This window comes from Natrix helvetica (genome assembly GCF_964273705.1).
Source record: "Natrix helvetica genome assembly, chromosome: 12".
In the NCBI taxonomy this organism is placed as follows: Eukaryota; Metazoa; Chordata; class Lepidosauria; order Squamata; family Natricidae; genus Natrix; species Natrix helvetica.
In genome coordinates this window covers 14,014,504-14,031,591 of record NC_138556.1, presented here as the reverse complement: position 1 = coordinate 14,031,591, position 17,088 = coordinate 14,014,504, and the positions used below count along the sequence as shown (strand labels likewise).

The 17,088-nt window shown below is 40.9% G+C and overlaps 2 protein-coding genes across 4 annotated transcripts in view; both read right to left on the bottom strand.

Moving 5' to 3' along the window:
* The window catches only part of FBN1 (fibrillin 1), a 196,600-nt gene extending 194,552 nt beyond the window's left edge, over nucleotides 1-2,048 (bottom strand). The window contains exon 1 of the mRNA XM_081964556.1: nucleotides 1,561-2,048. The gene's annotated coding sequence lies outside the window, so the exon portion shown is untranslated. The remainder of the gene's footprint in view (nucleotides 1-1,560) is intronic.
* A 4,736-nt stretch (nucleotides 2,049-6,784) lies between these two features.
* The window catches only part of CEP152 (centrosomal protein 152), a 34,464-nt gene continuing 24,160 nt past the window's right edge, over nucleotides 6,785-17,088 (bottom strand). For all 3 annotated transcript variants that reach the window (XM_081964560.1, XM_081964559.1, XM_081964558.1), the window contains 8 exons: nucleotides 14,884-15,525; nucleotides 12,981-13,155; nucleotides 12,045-12,221; nucleotides 10,707-10,797; nucleotides 10,488-10,591; nucleotides 9,394-9,550; nucleotides 8,187-8,290; nucleotides 6,785-8,071 (listed from right to left, as the gene is read on the bottom strand). In XM_081964560.1, the coding sequence (XP_081820686.1) occupies nucleotides 7,137-8,071; nucleotides 8,187-8,290; nucleotides 9,394-9,550; nucleotides 10,488-10,591; nucleotides 10,707-10,797; nucleotides 12,045-12,221; nucleotides 12,981-13,155; nucleotides 14,884-15,525 (2,385 nt within the window). In that variant the 3' untranslated portion in view covers nucleotides 6,785-7,136. The remainder of the gene's footprint in view (nucleotides 8,072-8,186; nucleotides 8,291-9,393; nucleotides 9,551-10,487; nucleotides 10,592-10,706; nucleotides 10,798-12,044; nucleotides 12,222-12,980; nucleotides 13,156-14,883; nucleotides 15,526-17,088) is intronic.

The window sequence follows — 17,088 nt, the reverse complement described above, 5'->3', positions numbered from 1 at the left end:
TTTGGGCGAGAGCTCATCCCTTGCTTGGTGGGGGTGGGGGTGTTATTTTATTTTACTGTTTGTAGTGTCACTGGTGAATTTGCCAGAAGGGAATACCGGATTCTTAGTGCTGAAGAAATTGTCCGTTCTTGGCCCTGGTTTTTGAATTCCTTCCAGTGCAAAATATCCTCAGCGTTATCCCAAACGAGGAGGGGAAACTATCCAAAAGTCCTTATTTCTGCAAAGGTCAACACAAACAAGTTATTTAGCTGAAGCGGAATGACAGCGGAGGGGAAATGCGTGTAGTTTTGGTCCTGGGGCTTCGTTTTAGAAAAGAGAACGGATGATCTGGAAGCAGAGTTAGCAAGCTTAATAGACAAACTCAGATAAGAAGCAAGTTCAGTTTAGGTTTGGTAGATTTATGGTTTTGGTTTCTAAGGAGAGACAGCAATAGCAATAGCATTTATATACCGCTTCACGGTGCTTTTACAGCCCTCTCCAAGCGGTATACAAATTCAGTCTCTTGCCCCCAATAATCTGGGTCCTCATTTTACCCACCTCGGAAGGACGGAAGGCTGAGTCAACTTTGAGCCAGTGAGGATTGAACTCATGTCAGTGGGCAGAGTGAGCCTGCAATACTGCATTTTAACCACTGGGAAGGAAAGAAGGAAGGAAGGAAGGAAGGAAGGAAGGAAGGAAGGAAGGAAGGAAGGAAGGAAGGAAGGAAGGTAGGTAGATAGCAATAGCAGTTAGACTTATATAGACGTCTCCGTGGTCATGTGGCCGGCATGACTAAACGCCGAAGGGGCACGGAACGCTGTTACCTTCCCACCAAAGATGCCCTATTTTTCTACTTGTACTTTTACATGCTTTCAGACCAGGTTAGGTTGGCAGAAGCTGGGACAAGTAACGGGGGCTCGCTCACTTTACTGATTGACAAGCTCAGTGTCTTACCCCTGAGTCACACACACACACACACACACACACACACACACACACACAGATACATACATACATACATACATATTATATAATTCTAATTATCTCATATTACTTAGAGACCCCTCCTTATGATAAGTTCTGAACAACAATTGCTATTTACATTATTGTACACCAGATCACTAGTCCTGATAACCTGGAGTGTGATGAAGAGATCAGGTAACATCAACCCAATCCTGAAACTGATGTTGTGGAGGAAATAAGAGAACGGAAAAATTATTTTTGCTCTCGTGAGCTCCTAAATAGCAGGTGAGAAATACATCTGATAAAATACTAAGAGGTCTCTGCTATTCAATTCTGCCTTTTTAAAATAAAAACATTAGGAATCCTCTGTGGGACCTTTTGACGCATAAATATATGTATATATTCTACAACTAGTTAATTACATTCTGGCTTCAACCACCATGTTCTACTGGAGAACATATTCTGAAAATGATTGGGTTCAAAATTATGGCAACAAGATATCATGGGGAATGGAGGTGCATGGATATGTGTCTTATCTCCAAGAGACATTTGAAGCAGGAATTTCAGCAATTTCAGCAAATACAATTTATCTCACTCTACATAGTAAGGTGCACTTACCCAAAGCCATCTTCTGCAGAACTGCTGAAACGTGAGCATCTTAGCCAGAAAAAAATAACAATTATTGAACAAAGACTCTGGATCAAAAAGTTGCACAGATCTTCACCATTGGTGACTCATCTCCTTCAGCACCAAAGCCAAGATGGTGCAGTTTTTAAAATATCCAAGTAGAAAGACACAGAAAGGAGGCTTTCGTAGATTCGCCATAAAAACTTGAATTTTGACTCTCACGAAGGAAGATTAGCTATTTGGAAGAGAAATCCGAAATAGCCTTGCTTCGGAGTTCAAAATATTCTTGTTTCCTCTCAAATATTTTTGTTTACGAGGTAGAGACATTTAACAGTGAAACAAAGAAATGTTGCATAGTAGGCTTGTAAAATCAATGATTTTTTAAAAAAGAAACCTTGTATGACTGAAATACCTGCCTGAGCAACATTCGTATTCAATATAGGCTAAATCTTGACTAGACTGGAACTGAACTGAGAACAAGCTTTCATCAAGAGCTGAAAAGCTTCACCTGAAGAGACATGTGTGCCATCAGAGGCTAAAGCAAATCTTAAATTATGTGTATATATGTCTCACCTGCACTTGAAAAAAAAACATGGAGGTGTAAAATTTTCAGGTTTTCATGGCAGTTGGAGATTAGATTTAGTAACTTGCCAAGTTTTTCCATGGTGCAGAATGTAACAAAGGCTAAAATTAAACCAGATTATATTTTAATTCCAAACTCAATTAGAATTAGAATAAGAGTTGGAAGGGACCTTAAAGGTCTTCTAGTCCACACACACACCCCTTAGGTAGGAAACCTCACACCACTTCAGACAAATGGATATCCAACATCCAACATATCCAGTGTTGGAGCATTCACAACTTCTGGAGGGAAGCTGTTCCACTGATTGTTCTAACTGTCAGGAAATTTCTCCTTAGTTCTAAATTGCTTCTCTCCTTGATTAGTTTCCACCCATTGCTTCTTGTTCTGCCCTCAGATGCTTTGGAGAATAGCTTGACTTCCTCTTCTTTGTGGCAGCCCCTGAGATATTGGAAGACTGCTATCATGTCTCCCCTAATCCTTCTTTTCATTAAACTAGACATACCCAGTTCCTGCAACTGTTCTTCATATGTTTTAGCCTCCAGTGTCCCCTAATCATCTTTGTTGCTCTTCTCTGCACTCTTTCTAGAGTCTCCACATCTTTTTTGGAATATATTATAAACTCAAAAGTTTATAATATATATTTTGGAGAAGTGGGGCAAAGGCTACCCTCCTTCCTGTGACACAAATAGAGAAGTGGCATTATGCCCAGATATGCAGAATTTTAAAAAATAAAAATAAAGTCATCCTTTACTTCTGATGACTTAACAGGCATGTTCAAATAAGTCGACTTGGGAATAGTATGGTTTGATATTGTCTTCTTCTGGGGTGGATTTTTGCCTTCTCAGATTAGTTTGTAGCCTTGGGACTTCCTGATTAAAAAGAACACTGGGAATTTGGTTACTATAAAGGACCAAGAGATAAAATATGGCAAAACTCTTACTCTTTAAGCTGCCATAGCTTCTGTGGGTTTGGCTGCATGTGGCATATTTCAAGAAAAAAAGACAAATCTGTGTAACTAACTACCCCAATCATTTTGATCTCTTGAAACTGAGACTTTATTATATAGGCTGGTGAAACCATTCTATTTCCTTGCTTTGAATCTCCCTCCCATAAGTTTAGGAAATAGAAAATGCAAGTCAGATCAAATGAAAACTTTTATATGGCCCTTGGGTCAGAGAACCCTACAATAAAAGTACATAAACTTCAAGACAATTATTTCCATTCCTTCCACTGAGCACTTGTATACTGCACGAGTCAGAGGGCTGTGAAAATATTTACAGACCCCTCACATCCTGGACATAAATTGTTTCACTCCTACCCTCAAAATGACACTATAAAAGCACTGCACACCGGAACAACTAGACACAGGAAGTTTTTCCCCGAATGCCATCACTCTGCTAAACAAATACTTGCCTCAACACCGTCAAACTATTCACTGCAGTATTACTACTAATCTTCTCATCGTTCCTATTGCTCATCTCCTCCCACTTATGTCTGTAACTTTGTTGCTTGCATCCTTACAATTTATATTGTTTCCTAGTATGATTTGATTGCTTATTTGTACCCTGACTATCATTAAGTGTTGTACCTTATGATTCGTGACGAATGTATCTTTTCTTTTTATATACACCGAGAGCATATGCACCAAAGACAAATTCCTTGTGTGTCCAATCACACTTGGCCAATAAAGAATTCTATTCTATATTCTATTCTATTCTTCTTTCTTAATTGTTAGCACCTATAATTCTTCTGTGCGTCCCATACCTCGGATATAATTTGTTTGTGGATGGTTTAGATGTAAGCTTTGTGGCTTGCAGAATTTAAAGCTGTCTCTTTTTTTTTCCCCCCTCGGTGGGTGTTGTTACTGTACAAACAAAATGTGGGTCAGCCAAGTTGGAACAATGAATTAGGAGTTTCCCCGAGTTTCATCCCTTTCAAACTCCTACTTGACCCGAAGAGTTGCAGCTGCAGAATCAGGCCTTACATTCCTTAAAACAACATGTCAGTTGTGGGAATAGGCGTTAATGTCTCTCGTCTCTACCCCAATCAGTCCCTTGCTAATGGATGATTCATCTCCAAGGGAGTGTCCCACTGATGTAGCTCAAGTAACATGCATGGTATCGGAGAAGAGGGATTACAAGAACCCACCTTACTGTGGGAACAACACACGCTTCCACATCCATCTCTCGGCTTGCAAATATTTTGAATGCTCTTCTTCCGGTACTAGACGCACCATTAATTTTGATCAGAACTTTTTTGCCTACCCACAGCAATTTCCTGCCAGTTTAGAAGTGTTCGTGCCACTTTATAACGCCTCGGTTAACGTCACACCTAAGAAGATTGCATCCAGTTTTGGTTACAACGATATAAAAATGATGCTGACTCTCTAGAAAGAGCGCAGAGAAGAGCAACGAAGATGATTAGGGGACTGGAGGATAAAACATAACAAAGAACGGTGGCAGGAATTGGGCATGTCTCGTTTCATGAAATTTTACAGAATATTTTGGACATGTGATGGAAAAATAAAGCATACTTCACTTAATCCTCCAGGGAAAAATAGAAGGCAAATGAGGTCCGGGCAGAACAACATCATGGCTTCAAAACCTAAGGGACTGGTTTAGACAAAACTCAGCAGCACTTTTTCGTGCTTTTGACAAAAATAGGATTGCCAACACAACCGCCAATGTCCGATGACGGATATGGCACAACAGGAAGTTTAATGAAAAGGACTAGGGGTGACATGATAGCAGTCTTCCAATTTTTGAGGGACTGCCATAAAGAAGGAGGCAACCTATTCTCCAAAGCACCTGAAGGCAGAACAAGAAGCAATGGATACTAACTATTCAAGGGGAAGACTAATCTAGAATTAAGGAGAAGTTTCCTGACAGTTAAAACAATTAATCGGTGGCATGGCTTGCCTTCACAGGCTGTGGGTGTGCCATTACTGGAGGTTTCCAAGAAGAGATTGGGTATCCACTTGTCTGAAATGGTATAGAGTCTCCTGCTTGAGCAGGGACTTGGGCTAGAAGACTTACAATGTCCCTTCCAACTCGGTTATGTGGCTGGGGAATTCTGGGAGTCCATAAGTCTTAGGCTGGACACCCCTCATTTCAACCATTATCCGTCAAATAACTGCCTGTTTAAAGGAAAACAGATGTGAATCTTCCATACAGAGGCAAAGTGGCAATGAGAAAATTTAAATTTGTAGGGTGGAAAATTAAAGGGATGCTTATTCTTTTGTTGGCCTTCAACCCGAGAGACTTTATTCACAGGCCATTTTTTAAAAAAATCCTGGCTTATTAAACATGCCACTAGGGAAAGTTACACGTGTTTTTCAATTATTATTCTTATTTTTGGCATCTCTTGGTTTTTCTTTTGAGATTGATTAGAACCATGAGAAGGACCTAGAAAAAAAACCAGGAAGCCACTATTCAGATAATGCGTAAAGCCAGATTTGGAGAAAGCATACTGGTTTACTTCTCCATCACAAGTGACCATGCCAGAAAGGTGACTTAAGAAGCTTCGGCCAACCTGATTCTTCGATATGTTGTTTTGACACATCAGACATATGACACAATTTGGATTATTAGGAAAACATCACTCAAAATACATTCCTGAAGATCATCTTAATACAATACAATGCAATACAATAGCAGAGTTGGAAGGGACCTTGGAGGTCTTCTAGTCCAACCCCCTGCCTAGGCAGGAAACCCTATACCGTTCCAGACAAATGGCTATCCAACATCTTCTTAAAGACTTCCAGTGTTGGGGCATTCACAACTTCTGGAGGCAACTTCTGTTCCACTGATTAATTGTTCTGACTGTCAGGAAATTTCTCCTCGGTTCTAAGTTGCTTCTCTCCTTGATCTTCATGGAGAATAGGATAACTCCAACAGTAACAAGATACGAAATCTGTGAATAATTTTCTTTTTACACCGACATGAAAAATGAATGCTGCTAACGTGAAATATTGTTCTGTACTTGTTATTTTCTTTGAGATGGCCTTGCCAACCACTAGGCGGTGATAGAGGGCCATAAAAAACCCCACTATATTTGTTGAAAATTCACAAAGTTTAGGTCAGCTGAAAAAAAAAAAACCCAAACCCTTCCATGCCCGCAAACTAATTAAAGGTTACGCTAAAGCCAAAGAATTAAGGAACAACCTGCCCGTTACTTTCTAAGACAAACCAAAATCCTGATTGGATAATGATAGTGTTGCTCTCAAATTCATAACTTTTACAATAATCATGAGAAAAATCCCTCCACTGTGGGAAATCTACATTAAATTTGAGCAACTGGGAACCACCCATGTCTACTCGCTCATTTCAAGAGGTGAAATAATAATTGCAGAACCTCATGAATCTGGAGGGTTTCTTTTGACTGGATGCTTCCTCGAAATCTATCCCGCTTTTGCTAAATACAGATAATCCTCAACTTATGACCATTGAGCCCAAAATTTATGTTGTTAAGTGAGAAATTGGTTGAGTTTGCACCCCACGACTTCTCTTGCCACGTTTGTTAATGCCTATAGAAAAAAAGAGAAGTATTAAGTCACCAACAAAAAGAGGCTGTCACCTTTTTTTTTTTTGGCCGGGAAGGGGGGGGGGGGGGAATTGAGGGTTGATACGTTAGGCCCACAAAGTATTTGCTTTATTTTTATATAAATAAAATGTAAAAAAAGAAGATTTGCATTGGACTGCACACTAATCTCAAGTGCAAAAATAGAAAATTCCCCGCGACACAATTCAGTATTACCCCTTGCCGTATAAAGAAAAACGCACACACCAAGCCGCGCATACACACAGAGAGGCAATCTATAACGACGACAACAGGTCCCTAGGACGTTGAGCCCAGACATAACGGTCAAAATATAAAAGAAATAAACAAAAACACTCATAAGGCCATCACCGCACCCGTTCTCCACATCCTTTCATTTAAATATATTTAAGCATCTCTTTTGTCCGAGTTTTCCAATGTTGGGGGATTAATCAAAGTTAATCTGGGGGCTCTCAAAGCCGCTGTCTTGTTGGCAATCCATAAACCTGTGTATGTGTTTCCTGGATTGTAGCGAATTATAGTTTTTTCCGGCTGCGGAACAGAACACAGCGTTGTTCGGAGGGACGCCAGCTGGACGGACGGTGCCCAAGTCTGTGAATGGTGCACAACCGGAGTTTGCGGTCAGATGGCCGTCGGTGCAATTAATGTTTTGATTCTTGATAAGTTCCTTCTCGTGGTGTCCACCGAGACGGGGTGAAAAAACAGAAGTCTCATCCTTGACCTGGGAACGGGTGTTGGTCATGGGAAGCGCCGAATGGGAGTCTAGAGGCCCCCTGGAGTATATTTTTGGATGCTGGAGGCCACCGCTGTGGTCCACATGAAGAGTCTCGCTTAGTAAGCTCCAGTCAGCCGAAGATCCTTCATCTCTTACGGGGGTTTCTTGGACTTCAAAGCCTGAGGTTTTCCCAGATTTGGCCACCTTCCATTGTCTAGCCAACTGGCTACATCCAATCTTTGTTTCGTTTAGGCGCTTATACTTTTCGCCAGGTGCTCCAAAGTCAAAACCATCCACTACAACGGGATGGCTACTGTGTAGCTTTCCTTGAGACCCGTAAGGGGAAGCATTCTGGAATGCTCCAACTCTACCCGGTAGACCTTTGTTCCCAGGGTCTTCCTCGCCGAAAGCTTCTGCCGGTGCAGCACCAACTGAAGTCTCGTCCGGCTGCTTAAAAGCTCTCCTGGTCATCTGGGTTTGAGAAAGTAGGCATGACTCGCTTTCGGCATCAAGCTGCGGCTGCAAGCTACGCGGCGTGTGTCTTTTGCCCGTGCTTTCATCGTGCGTTTGACTTTCCTTTGGGGTGGACCTGGAACGTTGAGTGTGACTCGTTTGAGGTTCTTCCGCTTTGGAGTTTTGGGGAAGGGCTGGAAGGCGACATGGAAAGCGAAAAGGAATTAAAACAAGCACATCCAAACTTCCCGCAAACAAACTCAACATCCTCCAAGTGGTAAATATTACGTTTGAAAATTAGTAGTATACCTGAGTGTGGAGTTTTATTTAGTGCTGGGTTCCGGACAGGGGTTTCTAATATTTTAGCCATTGTAGCAATTTTGCCAGCAGCACATATTATTTTCTTTTCAGCCCTGCAAAAATAACAAGATTTTGGTGGTTGTTGTTTTTTTAAAAAAAATCCAGTCTTTAAAAAGCTTTTTCAGTCAACTAAGAATCCAAACAAAAAGAAACACTTTGGAACTATCTTAAAGTGTTGAAGAAAGAAATATTTTTTCTTGCTACAGGGCTCCTTTAGTATTATATCCATTCATTTATATTCAATTTCATTGTACCACATGTTGTGCATTGACAATAATCTACACCACTATAATTGTCTGGTTTGGCTCTGCAACCCAACAAGACAGACACGGACTTCAGAGGATAATTAGAACTGCAGGAAAAACAATGGCTACCAGCCTGCCTTCCATTGAGGACCTGTATATGCACGAGTTAAAAAGAGGGCCGTGAAAATTTCTACTGACCCCTCGCATCCTGGACATAAATTGTTTCAACTTCTACCCTCAAAACGACGCTATAGAGCACTGCACACCAGAACTAGACACAAGGACAGTTTTTCCCCCGAATGCCATCACTCTGCTAAACAACTAATTCCCACAACACTGTCAAATAATTTACTCTGTATTACTATTATTCTTTTCTTCCTTCCTAGTATCTATCTCCTCCCACTTATGACTATAACCATGTTGCTTGTATCTTTCAATTTATATTGTTTTGTTTGTTTACTAGTATGATTTGATAGCTTATTAGTAACCTTGACTATCACTAAGTGTTGTGTCTTTTTATTCTTGATGAATGTATTTTATTCTCCTTATGTACACTAAGAGCCTATGCACCAAATTCCTTGTGTGTCCAATCACACTTGGACAATAAAGAATTCTATTCTATTCTATTTTATACTATGGAATTTGTGACATGCTGAATGAACTCGCATTTCTGTATAAGGCAGAGAGGGAATGAAGGAATACATGAATATAAGATCTATCTGCTATTTTCTATGAAACAGATAACGGATCTCTTTTTTTCTTTGTCTCTGCAGTTTGCCTGAAATTGTTGCATGCGCTATACAACCAGAGCAATATTAAACCAGAAAAATCACTAAAAAAATCAATCCACAAAAACACCTTGAGTTTGCTGAGAGTTCTCTTCACATCTAGCATCATTTGAAATGCCTCACCCTTCGTGCTTGCCGTTATCAACCAGAAGCTGTTGAAGACAGATAAGATAATATTTGCGCATTTTTCGGGCGGTCTCCTGCCGTTCCCGTAAAACCTCGGCTTTTATAATTTCTGCTGCTCTCTCCTTACTTTCGTGGATGTAACGAAGCATGTCACCTATGAACAAATAACACCGATTTATATTTGGTGATGCATATAAAACATAGAATTGCAATGGGCAACTTTCACGGCGTCTGTATAGTGTGGATTTATGCATAGAATTGGGAACTGTACCGAATTGTTTTGGTGAGAAGACAAAGGACAAAGAATGAGGTTATCCCTTGTATGTAGACAGGATCAGAAATCTATTTTTATTCCTCTTTCGTCTAAGCTGCGCACCCTTTAGTATCCCTACAAACACAACTGTTTACAAGTTTCACCACTAGATACACAACAAGACTTGAAATATGAAGACGGGTAGTAGAACTTAGAATAACTTTTACTGTCACTTTGTCATGGTGGTGCAATGGTTAGAGTGCAGTACTGCAGGCTACTTCTGCTGCCTGCCGGCTGCCTGCAATTTGGCAGTTCGAATCTCACCAGGCTCAAGGTTGACTCAGCCTTCCGTCTTTCCGAGGTGGGTCAAATGAGGAGTCAGATTGTTGGGGGCAATAGGGCTGACTCTGCAAACTGCTTAGAGAGGGCTGTAAAGCAGCATATAAGTCTAAGTTCTACTGCTATTGCATGTACGCTAATTGGCATACATTAAAATGAATTTCGTTGCCTACAGCTCTCAAAGAGTCACAACCTCCAAAATACCTACTACAGTAGGTAACATATTAGAGGATTCCATACCACACATGGCAAATGCTAAAAAGGAAGATCAAAGAACACGAGGCAGACCCAGAAGATGGAGAGATAGCATCAAAGACACACTACAACAATGGTTGACACCACCAGAACCAGAGCAAGGACCAGAACTCTGTGTCTCCTCGGCACCAGAAGTGGTAAAAGAGGAATTAAAGAAGAGAAGAAGATATTAGAATTTTCCCCGTTGTAAGCTTAAGAACAAGGGTGAATTGATATTGGCATCATCCTCTTTTTTACTACTTACTTTTAATTTTGCTCACTGTTTTAAGATACTGGGAACGCATCTCTTCCAAAGCTTTTCCATCACACAAACAACCAGGCTTTGAGATGCAGCCTTCTGAGGACGACCTGACAACGTAGGAAACAGAACGCCCAAACCGAGAATGAAGTTACAACTGCCCAGAAAGTTTATTAAGTTATATTAGAATAAAGGTTATTATTTCTCTTGCAATGTGTGGGCTACCTTGGAGGAATATTGACACATTTCAGATCATCAAGTTGGTTCTTCATGGCAGAGTTTTCTTCCATGAGGGCTTTCATAATTTTTTCGTTCTCTAAAAAAAAAAGACAGGGAAAAAAAACCTCTTTAGGCGTTACATTTCACCTGGTGCTGCATAATACTTTGTTTTTATTATGATTTAGAATTCCAATGGATTGTTATTCTACTAGTAACCTTTTGGGTCGTTACCCAAAAGGTCCTTCCTCTTTGACAGGGTCTCATCAAACTCACTGGTATCAAAATAGTGTAAGTCAAATACAGGCCCAAACCATCTCTATTGGCCAAACTACTTCATCTGAAAGAAGGGGTGTAATAGGATAAATGGGGGAAATGATACAGAACTTAACATCAACATTACTAATAACACGACTCTGAATTGGCCAATTGCAAATGTTCCTATCCTGGAAAGAGCAATTAAACTCCTGGGAGAATGGTAGGTAGTTATTTTTATAAAAGCCATTTAACAAGAGAACCATTGAGAACCTAACTGCAAATGACATGATTATGTTCTACAATAAAGCATTAGGCTAATTAGAAAAACTTTAAACAAGTGTAATAGAAGTTTATTTTATATGTCAATATATTATTAGATCATAGAAACAGCAAGTTATTATATTGTGCTTGTAAGAATAAGGGATGTTTATTTCACACACACACACACACACACACACACACACACATTTTAAGCCCACAGCTTGAAGATGGCAGGTGTGATCCTGCCGAAACGTTGCAAAGACAATCTCAACCTTACACGGGAAAAGACCCGAATACAACAAAACCAGCATATATATATATATATATTCAGAAATATTAAACTACATAAGGATGACCGTTTTCTATTATTATTATGCACTTAAAGGGAAACGGAAAGGTTCCCCTTTATGTGCTAGTCGTTCCTGACTCTAGGGGGCGGTGCTCATCTTTGTTTCAAAGCCAAAGAGCCAGCGCTGTCCGAAGACATCTCAGTGGTTATATGGCCGGCATGACTAAACGTGGAAGGCGCACGGAACGCTGTTACCTTCCCACCAAAAGTGGTTCCTATTTTGCTACTTGCATTTTTTACGTGCTTGCGAACTGCTAGGTTGGCAGAAGCTGGGACAAGTAACGGGAGCTCACTCCATTACACGGAGCTAGGGATTCAAACTGCCAAACTTTCTGATCGACAAGCTCAGCGTCTTAGCCACTGAGCCACCGCATCCTTCTATTATGCACTTAATTGTCATCAAACAAAGCATCAAATTAAACGGATGGTCGACTGAACCAGGACTTCCTATTCAACATCAGCATGTAAACGGTACAGACCTTGGGCTTGTTCCGACTTTGTTTTTTGTTCCTTCACCGCCAGCTGGAGATGCTTGCAAGCTTTGTCGAGTTTCCTTTTCAAGTCCTCACATTCTTTTTCCTTTTTTTCTAGCTGCTGTTGATAATGCTCAAAACAAACCTCGGCTTGCGACATGTTTCTTTTTTTACATTTACAATCTGCACCGACAAAATATGAGAAGCAAGTGGTCATTTTTTGGCTGAACCAAACACCTGAAGAGACAAGATGGTCCTACCACCAGATTGTGGTCATTATGGGTATCTTTAGCGGTTGTTTTAAAAGAAACTTTTCTGGACGCTGCATAGTTTCATCGTGGACACCTTTTTAACAATGAAGAATTAGTGAATTTGAACTAGCATTCTTGAGTTCGTTACAGGCCTGTAATTCTATAGTGTACAAAGCCTCTGTTTTCCATACTTGCATAAAGCCTTTTGAAAACCAAAGAATATTCTGAATATTCTGAAGTTTAGCATTCATTGACACCCACCAGAAAATAGGCCAGGATTACCAGCTCAGTACTTAATGAAGCAGCTCTCTGGATTTTACTTTACAAAGATGTCATCCAGTGCCTAATGCACTGAATAATATTCGTGGACTTCCCCAGCTTTAACTCTATAACACAGTAACATTATTTCCAAAGTATTCTTTAATATCTGTGCAATTCTCTATTTTCTCTAAACCAGGAGTGTCCAACCTTGGCAACTTTAGGACTCGTGCATGTGAACTCAACTCCCAGAATTCTGGGAGTTGAAGTCCACAGGTCTTAAAGATGCCAAGGTTGGATACCCCTGCTCTAAACAGCCTCTCTGTTGGCAAGTACAGTCCATTGTGACCAGGAAAAAAATGAATTTATGCGTTAGGTGAAACAGAATCAGCAAGGCTCAAATTAAAGCGAGGAAACAGATGCAATGTAATACCAAAATCTATTTCAGTCTCCTGTAAAGGAGGATGTTTTCTTAGTATCCGCTGGATTTCTACTTGCTGCCCAACGTTATACATGGGACGCCTGAATTTGTCTCCAGCCTCCCCTTCGCCGTTCTGCACGCAAGAGTCATCCAAATCTTTGAAATTGGAGCCCAGATCTTCATGTTTCTAGAAAGGAACACATAGAAATTTTACAAGAATAGACAGCAATTCAGAACCAACTTTCAAATTAATCTTATATTCCAAAACGAAACAAAAACAAAAAAACCCAGGACAGCTTTATCTTAATACCGACAACAACTACTACTAATTATTGGTGGTCCTTGACTTACAACCGCAATGGGAGACAGAACTTCTGTCACTATGTAGTTTGGTCGTTAAGTGACTTCTGTCTGATTTTACCACTTTTTCTGCCCTAATGGTTTCTGTAGATTAATTGATATTTATTCTAGATGCATTAAGTGTCTTTAGTTATTTGCCTAAATTTTAGTGATGCTACGCTGCAGCCTATTTCAGACCACCTCCTTTTTAGCAGCTCTCCAAAATACACCTCCCTTCACTGAGAGAAAGTCAGAAGTTGAAATAAACTACTAACTGCCGAAAAAGTAAGACAACAGCGGAAAATAAGGTTCAGCACATTTCACTCTTAAAACGCTAGCCCTCCTACAATGAAGGATCAATCAACGTATTCCTTGTTCCTAGAAAAATCTGAGGGAGACTGTCAAGTTGATCTCTCCTGGTTTTTACCAAATCCTACTTGCTTACCCCATTCGGAGTAGAGAAGAATCTAGTTTTCTTCCCAGTAACGAAAGATTATCTATATATACATCTGACACAGCAAAACTGAGTAACTACACCTTCAGTTTTGTTTCTGGGGCAAAGAACAGCTCAAGATGAGAATATATTCAATTGTGACATGTCAGGAGTGAGACTTTCCTCTCAATAAAAAGTGGGGGAGTTGGAAAGTGGAATGCAAGGACAATGTATGGAACCCAGTGACATCAGGAGCATTAATCTCAAAGCAGAGAATCTAGAACCTTGGATTTATTGCAAGTCATCAACTGGTGTGCTCTTGGTTAAACATTGGTTATCTATATTTTGGACACTTTTACTTTGCTTTGTTATTCCCTTTTCAAGTCAGTTTGCAATTGTTTGACTTTGGAATTTAATTAAAAGTACTATTAAAAAGCGAAAAAAAAAAAAAAAGCAGAGACATCGCCCTGCCAACCAAAATGCTTATAGACAAGGCGATGGTTTTCCCAGTTGTAATGGATGGCTGTGAAAGTTGGACCATAAGGAAGGCTGAGCGCCAAAGAATGGAGGCCTTTGAACTATAGTGCTGGAGAAGACTCCAGCGAGTCGCTTGGACTGCAAGGCCATCCAACCGGTCAGTCCTAGAGGAGATCAACCCTGACTGCTCTTTAGGCGGCCAGATCCTGAAGATGAAACTCAGATACTTTGGCCACCTAATGAGAAGGAAGGACTCACTGGAGAAGAGCGTAATGCTGGGAAAGATGGAGGGCAAAAGAAGAAGGGGACGACAGAGACTGAGGTGGCTGGATGGAGTCACTGAAGCAGTCGGCGGGAGCTTAAATAGACTCAAGAGGATGGGAGAGGACAGGAAGGCCTGGAGGAACGTTGTGCATGGGGTCGCGATGGGTCGGACACGACTTCGCATCTAACAACAACTATTTTAAAAATGTACAAATATACAGATTCTTCTGCTTTAAAGATATTTTTGTATTATATTGACATGGTAGGATATCAGTGTTTGGGTTTTTTTTTTTACTTTCACAAGCCATTCCATTTCCTCTAGCAATGTACTGCTATAAAATGAAAAACAAAGGACCATAAAACCAAAATACCAATCAATTTCTAAGGCCATGCTAAAGTTACCTGGTTCCATTTTGCCATGGCTTTTTCAAGAATGGCGTTGACCGTGCTTCGGTAGGCTTTCTGCAAACAAAATGTCAGTTTGTCTTTGAACTGGAGATTGATCTGAAGAGGAGGAGACATGTTCCACGTGGTTTCCCAAGTGCGCTCACAGCTGGCACACTGGACCAACTCCGTGTGAAGGTCATCTAAGAGCAGTTCTACCTGAACGAGAATCCTGTCCTCGTACTGACGGATCTCATTTTGAAGCCTCTTGGTTTCCTGAGCAGCCCATTCCTGTTGCTTCCTGACAAGGCACGTCTTCAGCTCGGCCTCTTTTTGGTCCAGCAATTCTTCCTTTTGATTTTCGAGGACTTCTTTGGCCTTTGCAAACATCTCACCGAGTTTAACTTTCTGGTCTTGTAGAAGGGCGTGGCACTCTTTTTCGTTTTGGGCTTGCATGTTGAGAATCTCCTCCTGCTTTTCTTTAATCCACTGAGAATGAGCTTTGGCGAGCTCCGCTTTAATCAGCGACGGGGTCTCATCTTCCTTCAGCTCCAGCTCCCTTCGAAGGGACAGTGCCTTCTCTTCAAGCTCTTGGATTCTTCTCTGAACTTTCTCGCTGTTCTCAAGCTGCTTCCTCCATTTCTCTTCAACAGCAGATACCTAAAGAGGCCGCACAGAAGTCGGTCAGTAAGGCCTTATCTATATGGAACGACTGTTTACTTGTGGGACGTAAGAATTGGGACTAGTGCACTCCTTGAAGGGTAGCCAAAGGACTGAATAAGTAGCTCTTGAACTGTGGAAGTTCGAGGGAGATGGAATTACTTCTTCAAAATGCAAAAGATGCCACAGAGAAAAGATTTAAGGAGTTTATGGGGGGGGGGGGGGAATGGAAAATACCATACGAGGGATGATGAGCAAAGACCAAGACGCTCAGGAAAGGGAGGAGTCAACAGAAGAAATGAAGGCAGAGGAAGAAGACAAAGAGGAGATAACAATGAAAATAATGATGATTAATTAAATCGGGGGAAAATATATTAAAAGAGTTGGGAGATGTGTTAGAAAGGGAGGGAGGGATCTGGATAGAAATCTTAGAAACTAGGCAGTGGAAGAGAGGAGAGGTGGGACGGATATCTAGATTGAACATTCAAGAATATCTAGATTGAACATTCAAGCAGCAAACGTAGACAGAGATAAAGATCTAAGAGAGGAACATGGAAGACAAGTCAGGAAAAAAAAGCATAGCAATGAAAGTATTGAAGCTGGCAAGAGACAATGGATAGATGTTTATTTATTTATTTATTTTAGTAATGGCTTAAATGCAGGGTTCTCCAGGAAGACTTGTGGACTTCAACTCCCAGAATTCTGCAGCCAGCCACTCTGGGAGTTGAAGTTGGCAAATTTGGAGGACAACACACACACACACACACACACAGAGGCAGCATAACGCCTAAAGCTTTCGCTGGATGCTTTCCTGTGGACTGGGGGCAGCATAACTCAAGTTTGAAATTAACGTAGGAGGTTGGCTGTCCAGGAAAGCCAGACTCCTCTCTTTTATCCTCCAGCCTATTTCATTTGCGATCATCGTGGTTAGTACTGGGGTTACCATACACTTAACTATTAAACCCTAGCCATAGTTGGAAACAAATCTAAAGTTGGTACTTTAATAGAGGCGGAGGGAAAGGATGTGGCTGCACTGTCGAAGACAAGAATAAAGGACTCTTTTAAATCAAGTCGCTATTATTAACAAGCTGGAAAGCTTTACACTGGTTGATAAATGCCATTTCCAAGGGCATCTTCAAAGCTCTGAAATTAGATCCTGCAAGCTAAACTTGCTCAAACTCACTTTAAAACTATTTCATTCAGAAGATGGCAGACAGATGCACGCCCACACAATCTTGCTGTGGTGTTATAGCAGGGGTGTCCAAACTTGGGAACTTTAAGACTTGTGGACTTCAACTCCCAGAATTCCCCAGCCAGCATGGCTGGCTGGGGAATTCTGGGAGTTGAAGTCCACAAGTCTTAAAAGTTCCCAAGTTTGGACACCCCTGTGTTATAGCCTTTAATATCAATCCCTTTGGGAAGTTTAAGCGGATATCCAGGCATTTGTCCGATCCCATCAACTGAATTTCATAGTTTTTTTTTTCTAATCTAAGGCAGTAAAATGCAAAACGGTCATATCGTCCACATTTGGTCGCTTAGTCCCGCTGAATCCGTTCTCCACTA